At 39.6% G+C, this 21980-nt stretch overlaps 1 protein-coding gene across 1 annotated transcript in view; it reads left to right on the forward strand.

Moving 5' to 3' along the window:
- Positions 1 to 5043: 5043 nt before the first annotated feature.
- Positions 5044 to 21980, forward strand: part of ccdc69 (coiled-coil domain containing 69) — a 43098-nt gene continuing 26161 nt past the window's right edge. The window contains exon 1 of the mRNA XM_041797580.1: positions 5044 to 5155. Coding sequence (XP_041653514.1) covers positions 5135 to 5155 — 21 coding nt within the window. The 5' untranslated portion in view covers positions 5044 to 5134. The remainder of the gene's footprint in view (positions 5156 to 21980) is intronic.

The raw sequence follows: 21980 nt of genomic DNA on the forward strand, positions 1-21980 counted from the left end.
AGAGAATGGACCCCTGATAAACCCAGAGAATGGCCCCTGATAAACCCAGACAATGGCCCCTGATAAACCCGGAGAATGGGTCCCGATAAACCCAGAGAATGGCCCCTGATAAACCCAGAGTATGGCCCCTGATAAACCCAGAGAATGGCCCCTGATAAACCCAGAGTATGGCCCCTGATAAACCCAGAGAATGGCCCCTGATAAACCCAGAGTATGGCCCCTGATAAACCCAGAGAATGGACCCTGATAAACCCAGAGAATGGCCCCTGATAAACCCAGAGAATGGCCCCTGATAAACCCAGAGAATGGACCCTGATAAACCCAGAGAATGGACCCTGATAAACCCAGAGAATGGCCCCTGATAAACCCAGAGTATGGCCCCTGATAAACCCAGAGTATGGCCCCTGATAAACCCAGAGAATGGACCCTGATAAACCCAGAGAATGGCCCCTGATAAACCCAGAGTATGGCCCCTGATAAACCCAGAGAATGGACCCTGATAAACCCAGAGAATGGACCCTGATAAACCCAGAGAATGGACCCTGATAAACCCAGAGAATGGACCCTGATAAACCCAGAGTATGGCCCCTGATAAACCCAGAGAATGGACCCTGATAAACCCAGAGAATGGACCCTGATAAACCCAGAGAATGGGTCCTGATAAACCCAGAGAATGGGTCCTGATAAACCCGGAGAATGGGTCCTGATAAACCCAGAGTATGGGTCCTCCCCAGCTGTTTTGTTGATATCCATTCATGTATGTTGGATCGGTAGCATTGATTTTAGTGTCCTGGCTAACTGTTCAGTTTTTTTTTTTTTTAAGCTGAAATGTATTTGAAACCAATATTGGGTTTTGATGTTGAAATTACCTATTGTTGCTTCTTTTTAACCCTTTAAATCACTTTTTCTGCCATATTTTGCCACTTTTAACCATTTTTGCTGTTTATCTCCAAGTATTACCACTTTGGTTTGCTGCTTGGTTCTTTTGAATAACGTTTGCTACTTGTTGCCTTTGACCAACTATTTAGCCATTTTTTTTTCTTTTTTACTAATTTTGCCTTTTTTAACCCATTTTTGTCTCTTACTTTCTAACTGACCATGATTTTGCCACACCTTAACAGGTCCCTGGTTAGTCTGGGCCCCAGAAAGCTTCCCCGTTTACCCCCTTATGAATGGCCCTGACATGATGATATGATGGCGGCCATAGCGTGACGTTGTGATGTCATGGCATGTTGCAGATACTGAAAGTGCAGCAGCTGTTGGAAACTTGGATGAAAGTTATTCTGATGCTGAACAACGACAACTGCTGAGAGCTAAAAATACACACTAATACACATTCCTCACGTGTGTGTGTGTGTTATGAGCTGTGTTAGATAAGTCGCCTACATTACGGTCTGAGCTTCATAGTGGTGGTGGTGGTGTGTGTGTGTGTGTGTGTGGGGGGGGGGGGTTCTGTGTCAGACATACTGGACATGGATTCAGACAGAGACACATTAGATCTGCATGACTTTAGTTTTTTTATACTGGTCTTTATTTTTTGTTGTTATTTTAATATTTCTGAAATATTTATTTCATGTGTTTATGTTTATCATGGAGGTGGGCTCCTCCATGGCGACGGTTAAAATGCCCCTGTTCTTACCGTTTTATCACATACCCAGTGAGGCGAGCTCTAAGTGCATCTCACCTCTGGTATGACGCCTCAGCAGCGGCTGCTGGGGGGGGGGGGGTTTGATGCACTGCTGCTGGTGTGTGCTGGGGGCGGGGCTTAAGGACATCATATGACACTACGTGAACTAATGAGGAGTGAGGGTTCCTTGTCAGTTCAACCCATTTTATCAACTATGGCCTACTATTAGGCAGAAATGGAGCAACAACGCCCCCAAGATTACCAACTTCATGAACATTCCGTCTTCTGTGATGTTTCCTTTAATTTCTTTGATTGGCTCTAAAAGATGATGTCATCCTTTACAACTTAAAAAAACATTCCATCCCTGTCTTCGATGATGTCACCTTTCTAATCATCATAAAACATTCCATCCCTGTCTTCGATGATGTCACCCTTCTAATCATCATAAAACATTCCATCCCTGTCTTTGATGATGTCACCCTTCTAATCATCATAAAACATTCCATCCCTGTCTTCGATGATGTCACCTTTCTAATCATCATAAAACATTCCATCCCTGTCTTCGATGATGTCACCCTTCTAATCATCATAAAACATTCCATCCCTGTCTCCGATGATGTCACCCTTCTAATCATCATAAAACATTCCATCCCTGTCTTCTATGATGTCACCCTTCTAATCATCATAAAACATTCCATCCCTGTCTTTGATGATGTCACCCTTCTAATCATCATAAAACATTCCATCCCTGTCTTCGATGATGTCACCCTTCTAGTTATCATAAAACATTCCATCCCTGTTTTTGATGATGTCACCCTTCTAATCATCATAAAACATTCCATCCCTGTCTTCTATGTCACCCTTCTAATCATCATAAAACATTCCATCCCTGTCTTCGATGATGTCACCCTTCTAATTATCATAAAACATTCCATCCCTATCTTTGATGATGTCACCCTTCTAATCATCATAAAACATTCCATCCCTGTCTTCGATGATGTCACCCTTCTAATCATCATAAAACATTCCATCCCTGTCTTCGATGATGTCACCCTTCTAATCATCATAAAACATTCCATCCCTGTCTTCGATGATGTCACCCTTCTAATCATCATAAAACATTCCATCCCTGTCTATGATGTCACCCTTCTAATCATCATAAGACATTGCATCCCTGTCTTTGATGATGTCACCCTTCTAGTCATCATAAAACATTCCATCCCTGTCTTTGATGATGTCACCCTTCTAATCACCATAAAACATTCCATCCCTGTCTATGATGTCACCCTTCTACACTGTGAGGTTCGGCCTTTTTTGGGTAGTTTTATATAATTTATGACATTGTTATCATCGAAATACTGTAACTCCTTATCTGCAAATATTTCCTGAATTTTACCACTAGGTGAAAATGCTTGGCAAGGTTATTATGAGAGAGAAACACGTCCTCTGCAAAGAAATGATCACCATTAAAACCAGGGTTTTGGTGTTTTATAGGAGTTCATAACATCATTTCTTCTTCCTGTGATGCTTTCATGGTTCTCCGTGCAGACGAGCTGACAGGATCAAACTCTAACTGGTCTGACTGGTTTCTACTTTTAGGCTGCTGTTTCTTTATACAGAAATGTAGATATTAAACAAAAGGTCTGATGGGAAATGTGTCTAAACTTACTCTAAAAACACATGCACAAGCAGGAAGTAAACCAGTTTACACATCTGCAGAGTGTAAGCGTGTCAGAGACGGCATTCTTCCTGTAAAATCAAATAAAACATTTCACAAGCTTTCTGGGAGGTTCCACACATCCTGATTATGAACTTTTTAGTGTGTTTTTCTGAGTTTTCGTGGCTTTAATTTGAACGTTTCTGTCTCTTCCTCTTTCTGACTACAGACGTATTTACACAGAACTCAGGAACAGAAAACCACAACCCTCCAACACAAAGACTGAATCTGAGTGGTTTATGAGTTTACGTTTGCTCGTAAAAATATCTGTTAAACAGAAGCAGGACAAAAACCTTCTGTACGGAAGCCCTAAGAGGACATGCATTTTCCATTGATATGATTTATATCTTTGTTTTTCTTCAGATCTTCATTTATTTATTTGTCTATCTCCTGATATCAACACAGTTTCTCTCTGATTACTCCTGAACTCAAGAAAATATCTGAATTAACTCTTAATCACAACAAAACTAGCTTCGTTTTCCTGTGATAGTAACATTATTAAGAAAAGATGCATGTCCTTTCAGGGCTTCCATACTTTACACATGATACGTGAGAAGTAAATATTAATTTCTTTGACTTTTACATGAAACATCCAATTTGCCTCCAGCGTTTCATTAAACAATTCTTTCTCTTTTATTTATTCATTTTGAACAAAATAAGGTTCCATTTTATTATTATTTCTCTTATTTTATCAACAAATTGTAAAAAAAATTACCCATGACAAGTGTAAACTTATCAACAGAAGAGGATTAGGGCCACTAAAATATTTCAATTTTTTTTAATTTTTATTTTGAAGATCAAACTTTTTCAGTTCTGTCTGAAATCTTACAACAATTTCTGACTCTTTTTTTCTCAGAGTTGAAAAAGAATAATCAGTCTTTAAAAAGAAAAAAAGTCTTACTTTATCCTCAGAATTCTGATTTTGATCTCAAGAAAAAAATCCATTCCCCTCATCCCCTTTTGTAATTTTTTTTTTTTTTTTTGTCTTTTTAAAATGAAATTATTGTATTTATTTAAGTTTTAAAATGTACTCTCCTAAGTGCAAAAATTAAATGCAAAAATTTTGCTACAGTTCCTTTTATTAAAGCCTTTGTATATATTCTATTTTTGTATGAAACTTTATTTTGTTATATTTGGTATCTTGGGATATTTTCTCACTTGGTTAATTTTATATGGCTGGACAAAGATAGCATTCATCCTTTACCTTTATTTCACCACATTTTTTCTTTGATAATGAGTAAATTTTAATTGCTGTGTTAAAAAAATAAGTTGTTTTCCTGGATAAATAAAAACAGATAATACAATTTTTGAAAAAAAAAATCGCTTTAGGCTCCTATATAACTTTATATTTAAAATCTATGCTCATTTATTTGTTGGTATGTACAGCAGTCTCAGTTCCATTTATTGTATATTTCTGTGTCTTTGTGAAGTTTAATTCAATGTTTTAATTTAAATATTAATTTAAATATTAATTTTAATGTACTAACTTTAACCTAACCTGTTGAGTTAGATACATTTTTTATATTTATGTGATTTTCTTTTTACATCCTTTAAATTCGTTTTAAACGGTTCAAAACACTGAAAAAGTTTAAAAACTGGATTCTACGAGGTGTTCCTGAAGCCAGCAGAGCTAAGCCCCGCCTCCTCTGGCCGGCGGTCTCCGCGGTGCGTTCACGGAGTTTCCTCGGAGTGTTTGAAAGTTGTCAACAGAGAAGGAGAGGAGAGAGACGGAGAGGACTCACACCGGAGGAAGAGTAACGGAGAGATTCAGCGGCTTCATACCGACAGGGATGGGCTGCACCCACAGCAAGGTGAGAAACACCGAGAGAAAAACCGGCGGGAAACGTCAGAAAGTCGGTAAAAGTTACGTAGTTTGTGTCGGAGGTTGATCAACAGGAGGCCGGGGGGTCTGCTGCTGCTGGACGGACACAAAAACGTGCTGAGATCAGGATCCGGATTAAAATGAACCGAGGAAATAACAATAGTTAACATTTTTATAATTTCAGACCTGATTTAAGGACCAAAGAGACCGCGGGGTGAGGGGTTGGCGCCTGAATTTAAAGTAAACCGGTTTAAAGAAACACCGTGGTCGTTACTTTTTGTCCTCTTTGTGAACATCTGTTTCTCATCTCACACCGGGTTTGAATCTCAGAGCGGTTTTCTCACGGTCCTGTTTGAATCTGGACTCTGAATATTAAAAGTTTCATAATACTAATTACGCTTAAACGCACCACCTAGCCGTTTTTGTCTCATTAACTAACATTAAAATAATCAGAGGGGGAAGTAAAGATCGCTTAAATGAATTTAAAACGGATTTGTGATGTTTTTATCAGTCAGAATAGGAGTTTAAGTGTCTCAGATGCTTGGTAGGCGTTTTTACTTCATGTCTTACCCTGCTGTGTTTTTATAATACGAAGTTAAATCAAAGCTGTCAAGAATTTTTTGTTACGGTTTGTTTTAAAACGATCTTTTAAAGGTCGATTTGATCTGAGTTCGCAAAAATCTTGAATTAGAAAGACATTTATTTTGTAAAGCAGTTCTGACAGAGAAGAATTAATCCATTAAGTGCTGCAAAAGCAAACTTTGCACGTTGTCTAGATTGCAAAAAGCATTGGCAAATCTGAGTACCGGAATGTTATTATGCAACCTAGTCAGTGTGCAGGACTTTGATTTTAGGGTAATGTAAAAAAAAACAATAACACCCTGTATTGGTTTCTTAACACTTATTATTTTTTGTGTAAAACTAAAAGAGAAGTATAAATATCAGTATTAATACAATATGTAAAAATATTTGTTGTATAAATAAAAATGGTGTTCCACAAACACTCACAATGCTTGTGCAAAGGAACATTGCTCATGTCTCCATTCAGTGCAGGTAGTTTATAAATGCTTGTTGGGATTTTTGATAATGAAATCAACAAATAAACAAATATTTGGTGCCCTGGACTTATAGATGGTTTTGATTCTTAGTCAGATCTTACAAAAGTGGTTACTTTGGCTATGATGACAACCCTGTAATGCTATAATGGGCCTTTTCACACAAAAATATAGAATTTTAAATTACTTTTCTTATTTAATTAATAATATGATAACAGCACAATTATCAAGACTTTGATACTTAAATACTGTTAAATATTTTATGTAATCAGTGCTTTTATTTTGACGTGATGTGCCAGTGTTAATACAGTCATATTGAATTTCTGTGTGGAAATATTGCCAGTGTTTTTGTATGACTTAGTGATTGTGCAAGTGTCTGTTGCCTATTTTTAACTTAACACAAGAAATTGCCTAATATATTGAGTGCGTTGGATTCCTGATATTGTTGCTGCTGCTCTGGAATCGGCTTTTATTACTAGCTTCATAGAAGATTATGTGACATCCTCAATGCTATTATGGTTTCTTTGATAAGATATAAAATAATGCGGTTATTTCTAAAGATATTTGCACGTAAATGCTTTAAGATGTTATATTTTTCAGTCATAAGGGCTTTTATTTTGAAGTTTTGTGTTTGTAGAGCCAGTACAGTCATACTTAATGTTCTTATGGAAACGTTGCCAACATCTTTGTGCAATTTTTTACGGGGTTAAATATGTTACCAGATACTTTTCGTAACACCTTGGTGGAATGTTTTTGTCGTTGTGTTGTCAAAGTTGTCGATGCAGGATTTTAGGGCAGCCCTTTTGATAAAATGGTTCTTTGGTGGCATTGATGTAGACTTTATACATATATTTTCAAATATATTTGTTAGAAGTTGTTCTATTTGGCAGAACCAGTGCTTTTATTTTGAAAAGTTGTGTCTGCAGCATCAGTACGGTTATATTTAATGCCAGTTATTCTCAGCTCAGAGGGGAAACGTCGGCAGCTGTTGTCTCCCACCAGTTATTGATAGAAAATGACGGAGCAGCCGAGGCTCCATGTGGGTCAGCAGTTTTTAAAATGAGGAGGGGGCTGAGAGTGTTTGGATTGATAACGTTTATCACGTCATTGATCGTTAATCATTTATGTCTGTCTGAGCATGCTCAGTCCAACGATTCATTTAACCTGAAAATTCAAGTTTAATGCACTTTTAGAGTATCTGCTGCAGAGATGTCCTGCTCTCCACATCATGCACATTAGAGTAGTTTATTGTGATTTTCTTTATCAAAATGACGTAAAACAATTATTCCTTCAATACAACAGTTCATATCAAATTTACAATGAGTCAAAATAATAGCAATTACATATTAAAAAAAATCTTTCATCCATATTTTACAGGTAAAACATTGCCTACAGATATCAGCCTAATGACTAAACTAAACCTGCGTCAGCTATAAATGTTGGTGTGTTGTTGTCCCTAAACTTAAGTGTTTTAAGGATTGAACTTTAAAGCTGGAACTACGTTTATATGTCAGTATGTGTTCTCTATGTGTCAGTTTTGACTAAAATTAGTGGGTAAATATTGGCATATCTCATGTTGTCAAAAATCCAATACTGTGCATTAGGGCTGAACGATTTTTAAAAAATTATCTAATTGTGATTTTTTTCCCCCAAATATTGCGATTTAATATGTGATTATTCTTGGGCTAATCTTATTTATTTTCCAACAAATTCAAGCAATAAATAATTCCATAAATAAGACCATGTGTGTTGAAAACAATGAAATTATTTATGAAGTAATTAATCCATAGTAGCATGAATCTGAATATGAGGGTGCAACAAGCCTTAAGCTATAAAGGAGGCGGCTGGGGTGGAGGAGGTGAAGCTTTAGTCTATAAAGGAGGAGGCTGGGGTGAAGTAGGTGAAGCTTTATGCTCTAAAGGAGGAGGCTGGGGTGGAGGAGGTGAAGCTTTATGCTCTAAAGGAGGAGGCTGGGGTGGAGGAGGTGAAGCTTTAGTCTATAAAGGAGGAGGCTGGGGTGGAGGAGGTGAAGCTTTAGTCTATAAAGGAGGGGCTGGGGTGGAGGAGGTGAAGCCTCAGTCTATAAAGGAGGAGGCTGGGGTGGAGGAGGTGAAGCCTCAGTCTATAAAGGAGGAGGCTGGGGTGGAGGAGGTGAAGCCTCAGTCTATAAAGGAGGAGGCTGGGGTGGAGGAGGTGAAGCTTTATGCTCTAAAGGAGGAGGCTAGGGTGGAGGAGGTGAAGCTTTATGCTCTAAAGGAGGAGGCTAGGGTGGAGGAGGTGAAGCTTTATGCTCTAAAGGAGGAGGCTAGGGTGGAGGAGGTGAAGCTTTATGCTCTAAAGGAGGAGGCTAGGGTGGAGGAGGTGAAGCTTTATGCTCTAAAGGAGGAGGCTAGGGTGGAGGAGGTGAAGCTTTATGCTCTAAAGGAGGAGGCTGGGGTGGAGGAGGTGAAGCTTTATGCTCTAAAGGAGGAGGCTGGGGTGGAGGAGGTGAAGCTTTAATCTGTAAAGGAGGAGGCTGGGGTGGAGGAGGTGAAGCCTCAGTCTATAAAGGAGGAGGCTGGGGTGGAGGAGATGAAGCCTCAGTCTATAAAGGAGGCGGCTGGGGTGGAGGAGTTGAGGTTAGCTACCAGCTGATCACAACTGGGGTATGACTTTCATGAAATAACGCCAGGCTTCATCAGTTTTCGATTGAAAGAGCTAACTATTTTTACTCGCATTGCAAAGTTGATGTCATTTGCCTGGTTTAAGGGCATTTTAATTTTTGTCACTCACTTTGATTTAGAAAAACAAACATAAAACACAAAAAGGAGGATTTTTGTAAACCATTATAAAAAAATTGACGGTTAGATTAGATTAGATTAAATTTTATTATTGTGTCATGCATAAACAATATGCCCAGCCCAAATGGGCTTACAAGACACCATTATCTTTACAGAAAGACCAGAAACCAAAAGTAGACGCTCAATAATATAGCAGACTAGTTAAACAAACCATCCTGCCGCTTCTTCCAGGCTTTTGCAATGAAAGAGGCTAACTTATAAATATTAAAAGTAAACAACCATTCCAATGTTTGCTTGCATAGTGTGCATAAAATCTCTCTTCCGCTGCAAAAAAAGGATGTATTAAACTGGTATTTTGACAGATTTCAAGTTAAAGAAATAATGCAACTTCTGCGATTTGAAAATTGCAGCAGGCCACATTGCGATTTAATCTAATTTTTATTAATTTCCCAGCCCTACTGTGCAGGCTTTATTCTATCTACAGAGCGCGCTCAGAGAAGCAGACGTCAGCTGTATTTGAACCTCCGACTGTAGCAGCGGCTAAAATGAAGTATGACATTAACAAACAAATACAAGAGCTGCCAAAATACCCAGAGGTTGTTCTGATTCAATAAAAATCTACAGTCTGGACTGCTGATTGTTTTCCCACAATGCAAAGTGCCAGCCTATTAGACAGCAGCCTGAGCTGTTTGGTAAAACTGAGAGACGAGAAAATAACAGACAACCCTGAGTGATGCTCTGAGTCCAGTCCACGGCAGCCTCCGTACTGACCTCTCAAAAGACTAACTACTGTGAGGAGAAGCACATTTATCATTGATTTATCTTAGTTTTACAGAGGTACCGGTGAGCAAACAGAGCTACTGTGTTTACAACTGCTTCTCTGACCTCGTTCAACGCCACAGCCCGCTTCATGGATTTAATAGATGCACGAGTTAAAACACAACTTTAAACTGATGATTAAGCCGTTTTTAGAGGCATTGTTACAGCTCACAGGCCGACTGTGCAAAGTGAGCACGTTCGCTGCATGTTTCTGTTATAGATATTAGTCCTGGAGAGGAGGGAACACTCGCTTTAGCTCACTTTATTTACCACGACACTAATGGCTGATGTTTGCCACCTGGCTGCTCTTTAGTGTGGGCTTGACTCAGACTGAGCTGTTGTCTGTCACATCACTCTGCAGCGCTAACGCTGGCATTGGTCATTGATGGTGTGCATGAAAACATGATGCATGCATTTTAACTGGTAATGGCAAAAATCCTTCCTGTGGCAGAAACTGTGACTCAGTTGATACAGGATAGCTGCCTACTTCTAGTTGATGTCAGGTCAGAGTGTCAGAATAGACGGATGATGCAAGAAAAATTCAGACATGTCCTGCAAAATCAGGGTTGTTCTTCTTCTGCAGTAATAATCAATCGTATCTCCTCCTGTATCGCAGTAATAATCAATAATATCTCTTCCTGTATTTCAGTAATAATCAATAATATCTCTTCCTGTATTTCAGTAATAATCAATCATATCTCCTCCTGTATTGCAGTAATAATCAATCATATCTCTTCCTGTATTGCAGTAATAATCAATCATATCTCCTCCTGTATTGCAGTAATAATCAATCATATCTCTTCCTGTATTGCAGTAATAATCAATCATATCTCTTCCTGTATTGCAGTAATAATCAATCATATCTCTTCCTGTATTGCAGTAATAATCAATCATATCTCTTCCTGTATTTCAGTAATAATCAATCATATCTCTTCCTGTATTGCAGTAATAATCAATCATATCTCCTCCTGTATTGCAGTAATAATCAATAATATCTCTTCCTGTATTTCAGTAATAATCAATCATATCTCTTCCTGTATTGCAGTAATAATCAATAATATCTCTTCCTGTATTTCAGTAATAATCAATCATATCTCTTCCTGTATTGCAGTAATAATCAATAATATCTCTTCCTGTATTTCAGTAATAATCAATCATATCTCCTCCTGTATTGCAGTAATAATCAATCATATCTCTTCCTGTATTGCAGTAATAATCAATCATATCTCCTCCTGTATTGCAGTAATAATCAATCATATCTCTTCCTGTATTGCAGTAATAATCAATCATATCTCTTCCTGTATTTCAGTAATAATCAATCATATCTCTTCCTGTATTGCAGTAATAATCAATCATATCTCTTCCTGTATTGCAGTAATAATCAATCATATCTCTTCCTGTATTGCAGTAATAATCAATCATATCTCTTCCTGTATTGCAGTAATAATCAATCATATCTCTTCCTGTATTTCAGTAATAATCAATCATATCTCTTCCTGTATTTCAGTAATAATCAATCATATCTCTTCCTGTATTGCAGTAATAATCAATCATATCTCTTCCTGTATTGCAGTAATAATCAATAATTGTATTATTGATTATGTATAGTATGTATACCATCATAGTATTAATACCATCATGTATCTGAGCCGTTGCAGCAGCGTGTATGACTCAGGTGTTTGGACGACTGGAGCACGTTGAGGATCCGTTGCGTAACGGCAGCGCCGTAAATCTTTGATTAGCTCAGAATAGAAACAGATTTAGAGGCTCAGAGGCTGAGCTGCTGCAACAGGAGATCATGACACCGACAGCAGATTCACACCCGGGGTTTAGAGGGCAGTTTGATGTAAAATACCAGCAGAATTAAACAGATTCACCTGGAATCACCTGCCGGAGATAAACAGGGGAAACACACGATTAGGGAGAGCCTTCTTTACCTCTGGTAGATCAACACTGTGGGGCACTCAGGGACACTTCACACCAAACTATTTATATTTCTAAGTACAGCTGTCAGTAAAGGCAGCATCTAAGCTGTGAATCTGTTTATTTAGATGACTGATGTTTAAATACTCTCATGGTTTCATATTAGAGACCTAGAGGCCAGGATTCATGAACCCCTAACCCCCAAAATCCAGTTCTTTGGTTAAACACGTCTATTAGAGCAGGGCTGTATGCTAACTGTTAGCATAGCATTGGAGCTACAGAAGCTAACTGTTAGCATATCACTGGAGCTACAGAGGCTAACTGTTAGCATAGCACTGGAGCCACAGAGGCTAACTGCTAGCATATCACTGGAGCTACAGAGGCTAGCTGTTAGTGTAACATTGGAGCTACAAAGGCTAATTGTTAGCATAGCATTGGAGCTACAGAGGCTAACTGTTATCATAGCACTGGAGCTACTAGCTTCAGCCTGCTTCTTTCATTTTAGCTGTTAGCTGCTTAGCTATCAATATGGTATCTTGTGCTTGGGTTCATCATGTCGTCAAGTATTTCACTCTGGCATGGCATATCTTACAAACGACTCCTGTAGAAGTCTGTGGCGTCTTTAATGATTTGGAAGACAAACTAAAGGCCCATTTATACTCCCTTTACGTACGAAAATGTATACGTCCTTTTCAAACGATGTTACCGTCACTGCTCACATACTTCCATGCGTCCTCTACGTTGGCGTGGATGGTAACCAATACTCTTCTTTCATATGTTTATTAGGAGCCGTACCCATGCTCCAGGTTTTTTCTTTTTTTGTACACCAAACAAATGAAACAATATACAGTGAAACAGAAAACGACATATATACTCACATAAATTAAAAAATATATACATACATAAGCACATATATACATACCTTCACACCTGTTAACCAATACATCCACGGGGGTCAAAAGTTTATGACAACAACAAACTCAAAAACAAACATGGCGACTGTGGAGGCGGTATTGATAATGTACCTCTTGCATAAAATACAAAAATGGAGGCAGCGTTTCTAACCAACTCGCACAACTTTTCCTCAAAAAGTTCCACCATTGTTATTTCTTCTTCGTGTCTCACTAGAGCTACGTATCGGGTAGTGACTAGAGATAGACCGATATGTTTTTTTTCAGGGCCGAAACCGATACCGATTATTAGTTGTCAAGGAGGCCGATAACCGATATTTGGAGCCGATATCCAATTGCAGTAAAAATGAAAATACTGGCGTCAAAATTTTGAATACAAACTCCAACACCTAACTTCGTCAAAACTAGACTGCTACATTTAATCAATTAATGTTACTATAGCTGAAGAGAGTCCAATAGCAATAGAAGAGACTATTCAGTCCTGAACACCATGCAGTTCATGTAGGCTTTATGATGCAGTTCCAGTATGTCTTAAGTCTTGAACTGCATTATCCTGCTCCTCTCTACAAAAAACTATCAAAGACAGCTTCAGGACACACTTCATCTAACAATATGTCATTTTCTGCTGCGTGGGATCTCTCAGTCAACACAGAAAAATGTAAAGTAGAACAGCTTGGTAGTTAAACAGCCATTATTGCCCTCTCACACAAACACACATCTTACTATTATCACGGATTATTTCCCTATCAGTATTATCAGCAACCTTGTTTCAAGTGATTAAACCGTTAAAAACACAAAATAGCCTACAGCATCTTCACTTTAATAATCAGTGTTTATCATAGGAACAGACAGGGGGCGGTAATGCACCAAAGTGATGGACGCCAACCGCCGTAAAACCAATGAAGAAGAAGAAGGAACAGACAGCTGCCGCTAACGTAATGATTAACGATACATTAATGATAGTAGTCGTGAGTAGTAGAGTTTGTGCGGCTTCCACACAAACACACACTATTCTCTGGGCTAACGTCATGCTAAAAGCTAATCAGCCTGCACCTGAACGTGCTTTCCTGCAATAAAACTGGACTGAATTGAGTTCACTAGGTTTTTACCTTATTTCCAGTGATTAACAGACTCGTCTGGAGGGACTGCGAGTGAGCAGAGCTGCCGCTTATGTTTATATAACGTTACTGGGCTCACAGTAACGTTACTGGTAGCTGTGAGTTGTAGAGAACTGGGGTGTTTATTACAATTTCAGGAGTGTCTGGTGCCTTAACTTACCCTCGAAACATATACCTGCTCTCCGGAGCAACTCCTCTCGCCAAAACGTTTTCTCCTCCTCTAATCTCCGCCGTGTGCATGTGCACAGCTTTCACTGCTGATTGGCTGTTACCCGTGCCGTGGCTCTGAAATGAACGTTGAGTACGGACAGAAGGCTCCGACCGTATCTGTATCCGTATCAGTATTTAACGTTGAGCATAAATGGGCCTTAAGTCCACATATCCGCTACGAATGCAGCAGAAGCTGCACTGCTGGATATGCATAAGCAACAGGCTCACTCAGACTGCTCACTCAACTGCCTGCTGCCAACCAGTGAGTAGATCTGCTGTAGGGGCTGATATAATTGAATATTCCATCTTAAAATAGACCAGTGAAAGCCTTTTAGTCTTTAGAATTAAAGTTTCAGAGCACGTGTTTCCCTGCAGGTCTTTTCTCACCTCCGTCTCTGCGTCTCGCTCTCGTCCCGCCGTGTCAGAGCCAACAGATGGTCTGCAGGTCTCTGAGGTCGCTGTTTTCCACACGTTGAACCTCCAAACCGTAAACCTTGACTCGGTTTATGTGTGAGCAGAGCTGAGGTGTTACACAACGAGCCGACGGCTGTTTAAAGGATGGAAACCTCACAGAGAGAGAGCTGGTACGAGTCCAGGCTTCACATCGTAAACTAAACCAGGCTCTGCTTCAGTCCGGTCTACGGTAGTCTTCATCTCTGTTCACACTGAAACATGACTATTATGTTTGAAAGATCAGAGAAAGTCTGGATCAGGATCAGTGTTTCCTCTAGGTCTACAGCTTTGGGGGTCTTCTAAGTTTTCATTGGCGCTGATAATAATGAATGTTAGTGTGCTGAGTGGTATTTTTATTCTGTCCTGGTGTTTCAGTCACTAAAACCTTCATATCCAGCAGCCGCAGCAGTCTGCAGACTTACAGATTACTAGATTCTCTAAATTTTTGGCGGGTACACTTTGTTTGGATCAATTTACAACGTAATCTAATAATCACTGCTGTAATACTGAGGAGAAAAAACGCATTATTTACATAATATTATTTAAATTCTTATTAATTGTTCCATCACTCCATTTACATAAACCAAGTACTCATATTTTTTGTCTGTTTTCTGATGCATGCTCAAAATGATTGTAGGAAAATCAAGTAAAGGCAAAAAATAATAATAAAATGAAAACACACAAAATAAACAAAGAATAAATGTACATAGACAGTCAGTTAACCCCCAACACAGTTTACCTATAAATATATAAATATCTAACCGGCTGAGCCCTAGAAGAAAAAATAAATTTGTTCCAAACTTCATCAAAATTCCTTTTTTATCATTAATTCTCATCAATAGATTTTCAAAGGAGACAGTTTCTGTCATTATGAGACAAACGGACAAAAAATCCACCCTGAACCTTTCCTGACCATCATCCTGTCTCATGATCTTCATCACTGAGGAGGGTCATGTGACCTGGATGTGGATGTTTGGTCATGTGACAACCTCCGTCTCTGTTGGTCTCTTATATCGGCTCCAACCTTCCTCTGTGAACTTTGAAGGTTTGAGCAGAAAATAATCACTAATCTCTAATATTGATCTCTTCTGTTATAAAGTGGTCCGACTGTTTGTGTCTGCGTTTTCATTGAACTTCAGTTTAATCTGCAGCTACTTTTAAAATCTGAACTTCTCATGCTGCAAGGATGTAGTCATTCACCATAATACACCTCCTTTAGTGTTTTTAAAATAATCAGGTTAATTATCAACAGGTCAGTCACATGACTGGGTATAAAAGGAGCATTTTAGAGTGGTAGAGCCTCTAAGAAGTAAAATAGGAAGAGGTTCACCAATCTGAGAAAAACTGAGTCTAAAAACTGTAGAATGTAAAATTGTAAAGACTTAGAATCTCTCATCATCTACAGAAGATTCAGAGAATGTGGAGAAATCTCTGAGAGCAAGGGGCCAGGCTGAAGGGGCCCTCAGGGGCCACTGCATTACAAACAGGCATGATTCTGTAGTGAAATCACTGCATGGGCTCAGGAACATTCCAGAAATCATCGTCTGTCAACACAGTTGGCCGTGCCATCCACCAATGACAGTTAAAGCTGGATCATGGAGAGAGGAAGCCATATGTGAACAGGATCCAGAAACACCGACGTCTTCTCTGGACCAAAGCTCATTTAACATGGACTAAGGAGACATGGAAAACTGTTCTGTGGTCAGAGGAAAGATGGAAAACTGTTCTGTGGTCAGAGGAAAGATGGAAAACTGTTCTGTGGTCAGAGGAAAGACAATCTAAAATTCTCTTTAGAAACCATAGATACCGTGTTCAGAAGTCAGTGTCTGTGATGGTGTTGGGGTCACTTGCACATCTGTGTATGCACCATTAGCTCTGAGAAGTACATCCAGGTTTTGGAGCAACATATGCCAACTTTTAGATGCCCTTTTTTTCCAGGATGTCCCGGCTTATTTCAGCGGGACGATGCCAAGACGCACTCTGTAGAGTTAAAACAGCATGGCTTCACTGGAAAATGGGGCAGGGTCTAGACTGGCCTGCAAAGTTTATCAGACCTCCATTTTTTTCATGCACTGATTATTAGAAAAATGGAGATCTGATAAACTTTTCTGATCATTAAAAACTAAAACCTGAACCATATCGGGTGTTCAAGACATGGTGGTGTCAGAAAGCACAAAACCCTGATGATTTGAGTTCAGCATGTCTGCTGTTTTGATCTTTAAAGTCTTGATATTTAGCCCAGCCCTACCTGTAGTGATGATCTTGAGGCCCTTTGGAGAGACTGCCTTAACTCTGCTAAATGCTAGACCTGACTGTTGATTCAGAGAAGAGAAATAAAAACAAGTATATCCAATGAAACCACCTGCAGTTGTGTGACTCAGGCTCCTAGCAGAGTTGAGCTACACCTGTTATTGAACTGAAGGGAACCAGAGCCGAACCAGAGAGGGGTTTATGTTGACGGTGTTCATGTAAAAACAGGCCCATGTGGATCTGATGTGACTTCATCCTGCAGAGATGCTGCACCACGAGGCTTTCATGAGACTTTATTTTTACTGTAAAAGTCAGAAATGTATCTTCTTTTTCCCTGGCAACCAGAAAACACAACAGTGCAGAAGCGGCTCGGATAAATGTGTGTTAAGACGGCATGAGAAACCGCCTGAGGAGGAACAGAACACTGGTCTGTTAGAACGCCAGAGCACTGGGACCATTTCTCATAATTTATTATTAATAAACTACAGTTAGAGGATTCACTTTAAGTCCTATTTACTGAGATATTATCTATTTCTTTCTGAGGCATAAAGTTTAAAGGTTTTTTTATTATGCAAACTACACCTTTTCAGGCTTTTCTAACAAAAATATGTGTCCTTGGCGTGTCCACAATCCCCCAAGAATTGGGACACCACCCCCACCCCCCCCCCCCCCCCCCCCCCCCACACACACACACACCTTTCGAGACGTATCTGGCTGCAGACCTCGAGCAAACCTCTACGCTGGGGCGTTCAGCTGCAGACCTGCACGCTGGGGCAGACCTCTGCACCGGGGTTGTGACGTATATAACCCAAGCCAAATTTTCTGCTCTAGCTGCTTACCCGCTGGCTTACCCTAAATCTAACCACTCAGGTTTTAATAGCATAGGGGTCGGGGTCTGCCCACGCCCAGTGTACGGGGCTACGCTAAGGTCTAGTAAGAGTCAGCGGTCTAGTCATACTAACAACAGCTAACATGCTGCACGCCCCAGCGTACAGGTCTGCGGCTGAACGTCCCAGCGTAGAGGTTTTGTCGAGGTCTGCAGCCAGACCCTCTTGAAAATGTGTACTAAAACAAGCCGTTCTTAGATTTTCCGCTAATGTCATGTGGGGAGTTAGCCCCGCCCCCAGGTTCATTTGGCCCTCCCTGCTTGGAGGAAAGTTCTGCCCTACTCTCCTGATCCTCCTCTCAGCTGCCCCATCCATTTCCTGAGAGGGGTGTGGTCAGGGGCGGAGCTACAGACACAGAAACAGCTGGTTCTGAGCAGGGCTGAAACAGAGGGGTTTTTAGACATGCAAGCATCCAATACTGGAGTGTTTTTTCAGCAACAAACTTCACAGGCATGTTTTGGGGACCTCTGAGACTGATATAAACTTGTCTTAGAGGGGTCAAATATGTGACCTTTAAACTAAGAGTAAGGTGCTGTAGAGTAGTGGTTCCAAAAGTGGGGGTCAGGACACTCAGTGGGGCCAGCAGACAAAATATTAAAATTAGTTAATTTAAAATAAAAACATAGTTATTATATGAGATTTGTGCTTAAATCGAAGAAAAAAGTACATTCATGTATGGCGCAGGATGCTTTAGCCTCCTCCAGCGATGGTGGCGGTCTCTTCTTTCTTGTTTTGAGGTCCCAGGCTGAAAGGTTTGGAGCCCCCTGTTGGAGAGGAATGGTATAAGTTTATTTCCCTGCATGCCGATGCTGGTTATTTCTTAGTTACTGAATGAAGAATATCTGTAAATTAAAGCTGTAGTGTTTATGAATGGAGGGTTTGTTTCCCGTCTCATCAGCTGTATCTTTGCTCTGATCTAAAGAGCTTTTCTACAAGCTTCCTCTGACGCTGGAACGCCGCTTTAATGGCGTTAAACTCAGCTTGTAAATCTTCAGAGGAAGTGGAACAAAGTGAAACGAAAGCCTCAGTCGTTCTGCTTGGTTTTTATGAAAACATCACGGTCTGTTCCTCTTTGGTTTAGAGACGCTCTGTCCTAGTGAATAAGTCCCCCGCCACATGAAGAGCTGTTTTTTAATGAAACTGCGGCCTCTGTGATGAATATTCTCTTCTTTAAGCAGCAGCAGGTGTTTGGTTTGTAGACGGAGCTTCTCGTAGCTGCAGCAGAAAGACGATGAAGTTGTTTTCTTAAACGTTTGGATGCGGGTTAAATGTGAGATATTTCACATGTCTAGGAGAAATGACAATCTGAGCGGCTCCTCATCCCCGTGTGAGTTTAACCTCTTCAGCGGGACGTTAAATCTCGTCCCGTCAAGCTTCTGGACGGGAACATTTAAACATTCTGTCACGAAGCTGTGATCGAGCCGGGGCGTTCCTCCATCTTTAGAACGACTCTCCCTGAACTGATAGTCAGAAATGAGCTCACTGGTTCAGAAAAGACGTCTGTGTGCATGCAAGAATTAAAATTCCTGTTTGTTTGACTTTTTTGTGGTTTTCAGAGCGGAGGAAAACAGTCATTACAGCTGCACAGAAACACATCTGTTTATGAAGGCTGCAGAGCACGAGAGAACAGCTGCTGTTTGGATTTGTTAGACGGTTTTAAAGCTTAAGTATGATAACCCTTTACAGGTTTACTCATTTATGACATAATACTGTGTCTGAGACCGGTTAGATACAGACACAGAGACACAAAAAACTGATTTTAGAGCTTGGGCTGCACAATTTCCTGACTCTAGCTTCATTTGCTGCAGGACAGTTCTCCTCATCTGCTGTCATCAGCCGTGAAAGCGCCTCTAAACTTTGTCGTAAGTCCTGTAGGGTAGAAATTTAAATCCAGTGTAAAAGTCCATGTTAAATTAGCAGGATAGATGTTAATTAACCTGATCATTACAGCAAAGGTTTGCTGATTTATAAAAAAAACTGAGAATCAGTAAGAGTTTGTCGAGTAAACATCTGTTTTCTGATAGAAATGTTTACCTCAGCAGAAAAATCTGTGAATAATTACAAATCTCAGTTAATTGAGCAGCGTTCAATGAAGGAAGTGTTTCCTGTGTCGACGCTTCTGCTGACTCACAGGTCAAAGGTCGTCTTTACTCACATTTATCCTGTGTATGTGCCGAGTCAGCAAGCAGCTTCACTGTTAGAGGAAACATGTCATCAGACTTCCTGTTTTTGATCAGGCTTTGTTTTTAGAGGTTTATATTCTCGTCATTGTTTATCACGTCACATCTCAAACCTGCTGAATCTGCCTGTTTCACATTTAGAACATTACCCTCCTAATAAAGCGATCCATGTGGAGGACAGATCTGTTATTTAACAGACTTTACCTCGGCTCTACCTGACACACGCTGGTCTGTGGTGTTTTGGTGTGAAGGTAAATCTGAAGAATTCAGCTTGGACCTAATCCTCCTTCTCACACTTGAACCAGAGAAAAGAGCTGTGGAGGCAATTAAATAATTATAAAACCCTCATAATCAGACAGGATTTTCTCCTTATTAACCATCAGAACCAGCTGGTTAGAGGTAAAACACAGGAGGATCAGATGAACCCAGCAGTGAAGGTGGTTCATGGAAGTTACGTGATGCTCCAATCATGCATTCCTACTGCTCCACCCCCATTAGATATATATAAATATATTTATATATACAGTATGCACTTCAGAAACCTTCAGGATTAACTCTGTTTTTAAACTAAACAGGCAGAATATTTTAAGATTACTTTTTGACCATTTTAAGAACGGGGCAGCTAAAGAAAAAAAAAATTTTTTTTCATTTCCTGTTTCTTTTCTTTTTTTTTTTTTTTTTTTAAAAATGAAAAACAGTTCATTTTTGATCTAATTATTTTTTTTTTTGTGTACACTAAAAAAAAGGAAGATCCATGAACAGAACACCGGTGATGTAACATTCTTCTTTTAACACCTGCAGGAAAAAAGGAACATTACATCACCAACGTTCTGTCTTTGATCTTCCTTTTTTGATCCAAACATCAAAGCAGTAAGATGAAAAAAAAAGTTTTACTTTATTCATTTTTTTAAAAAAACAAACAAAAAAAATGTTTTTACAGTCCAAAATCCAGAATCAAGAAACTTGCTGATTCCCGTACTGTTTAACCCTTTAAAGCCTGAAAACACAAATTATAGCCAGAAAACTCTAATTTTTTGGAACTGAAATGTTTATTTCACTTTCTACTGATATCCAAAAACGTCCAAATTTCATTAAATTTACATTAGGTGTTTTTGGTAACTGATAATCTACTTGAGGGCATTTTTATCATTTATTAAATTGTATTGATCATATTGATGTGATAGAGCTATCATAAAGGTATGTATCAAATATAAAACAACAGGCTTTAAGGGGTTAAAAACAGGAAAACAAAACATGAAATCAAGTAAACCTGGGCTTCGCCTGGGCACTGAACAAAAGTTGTGAATCCAGTATCATAAACAAAATTCAAGCTGGTTTTAATTTCTCCTTTTTTACGTTTGTTTACTTAAAAGAAAAGGATGAGAGCAATAGTTTTTTCATCTTATTGGTCTGGTCTGATCTAAAACGTGAGATCAAAGAATGTGTTTAGGAAACGAGCTGCTCTTAGATTTTCCCCTCATGATGTCATGTGGTGAGTTAGCCTTCCCCTAGGTTCGGTTGGCCCTTCCTGCTTGGAAGAAAGTTTCGCCCTCCTCTCCTTTGGCTACTTGATCCGTCCTGGAAACCGGATTTGCACTGTGCATGTGCAAACGCGTCTATATCCGCTCGGCAGCCTATCGAAGCTAAGTTAGGTTTAGCATTTACGTTCCACTGGTTAGGGTTAGGGTTAGAATTAATTTATGTAGACGCATGTTTGCACATGCACAGTACAAATCAGGTTTTCTTGTAGCAACAGGCTCAGTTATGCTTTCTGCGTGGAGGCCGCACAAAAACTGATGCGGAATCATGATGCGGATGCATTTATACCTAGTGCCGGCTTCCTCTTCACCGCAAACTGATATTCTCCCAAAAACTATGGGGCAGTGTCTTCAAGAATCACGTCTGTAGCGTGTTTAATGCAATCCATAGAGGAAGATTTGTTGTTCATGGAGAACTACGAAGAGGAACTGTTGTGTTTACTGTTGTTTTTAGAGCATAAAAGAGAGAGGAGGTGGTCTATACAGCCACTCAATCAAGAGAGGAAGGACGAGGGAGAGTACAATATTCTTGTACGGCCAATGAGAGAGATAGACGAGGAAGTGCATGGCAGTCTCTGTGATCTTTCAAAGAACAATCATACAGATGTTTATATTCAATGACTTCTGTCACCAAAAATTCCTCAAAATCGGCCATTCTGACGTGTGCTGCGTCTGTAAAAAATTTTGGGG

Source organism: Cheilinus undulatus, linkage group 10 (assembly GCF_018320785.1).
Source record: "Cheilinus undulatus linkage group 10, ASM1832078v1, whole genome shotgun sequence".
NCBI classification, from domain to species: Eukaryota; Metazoa; Chordata; class Actinopteri; order Labriformes; family Labridae; genus Cheilinus; species Cheilinus undulatus.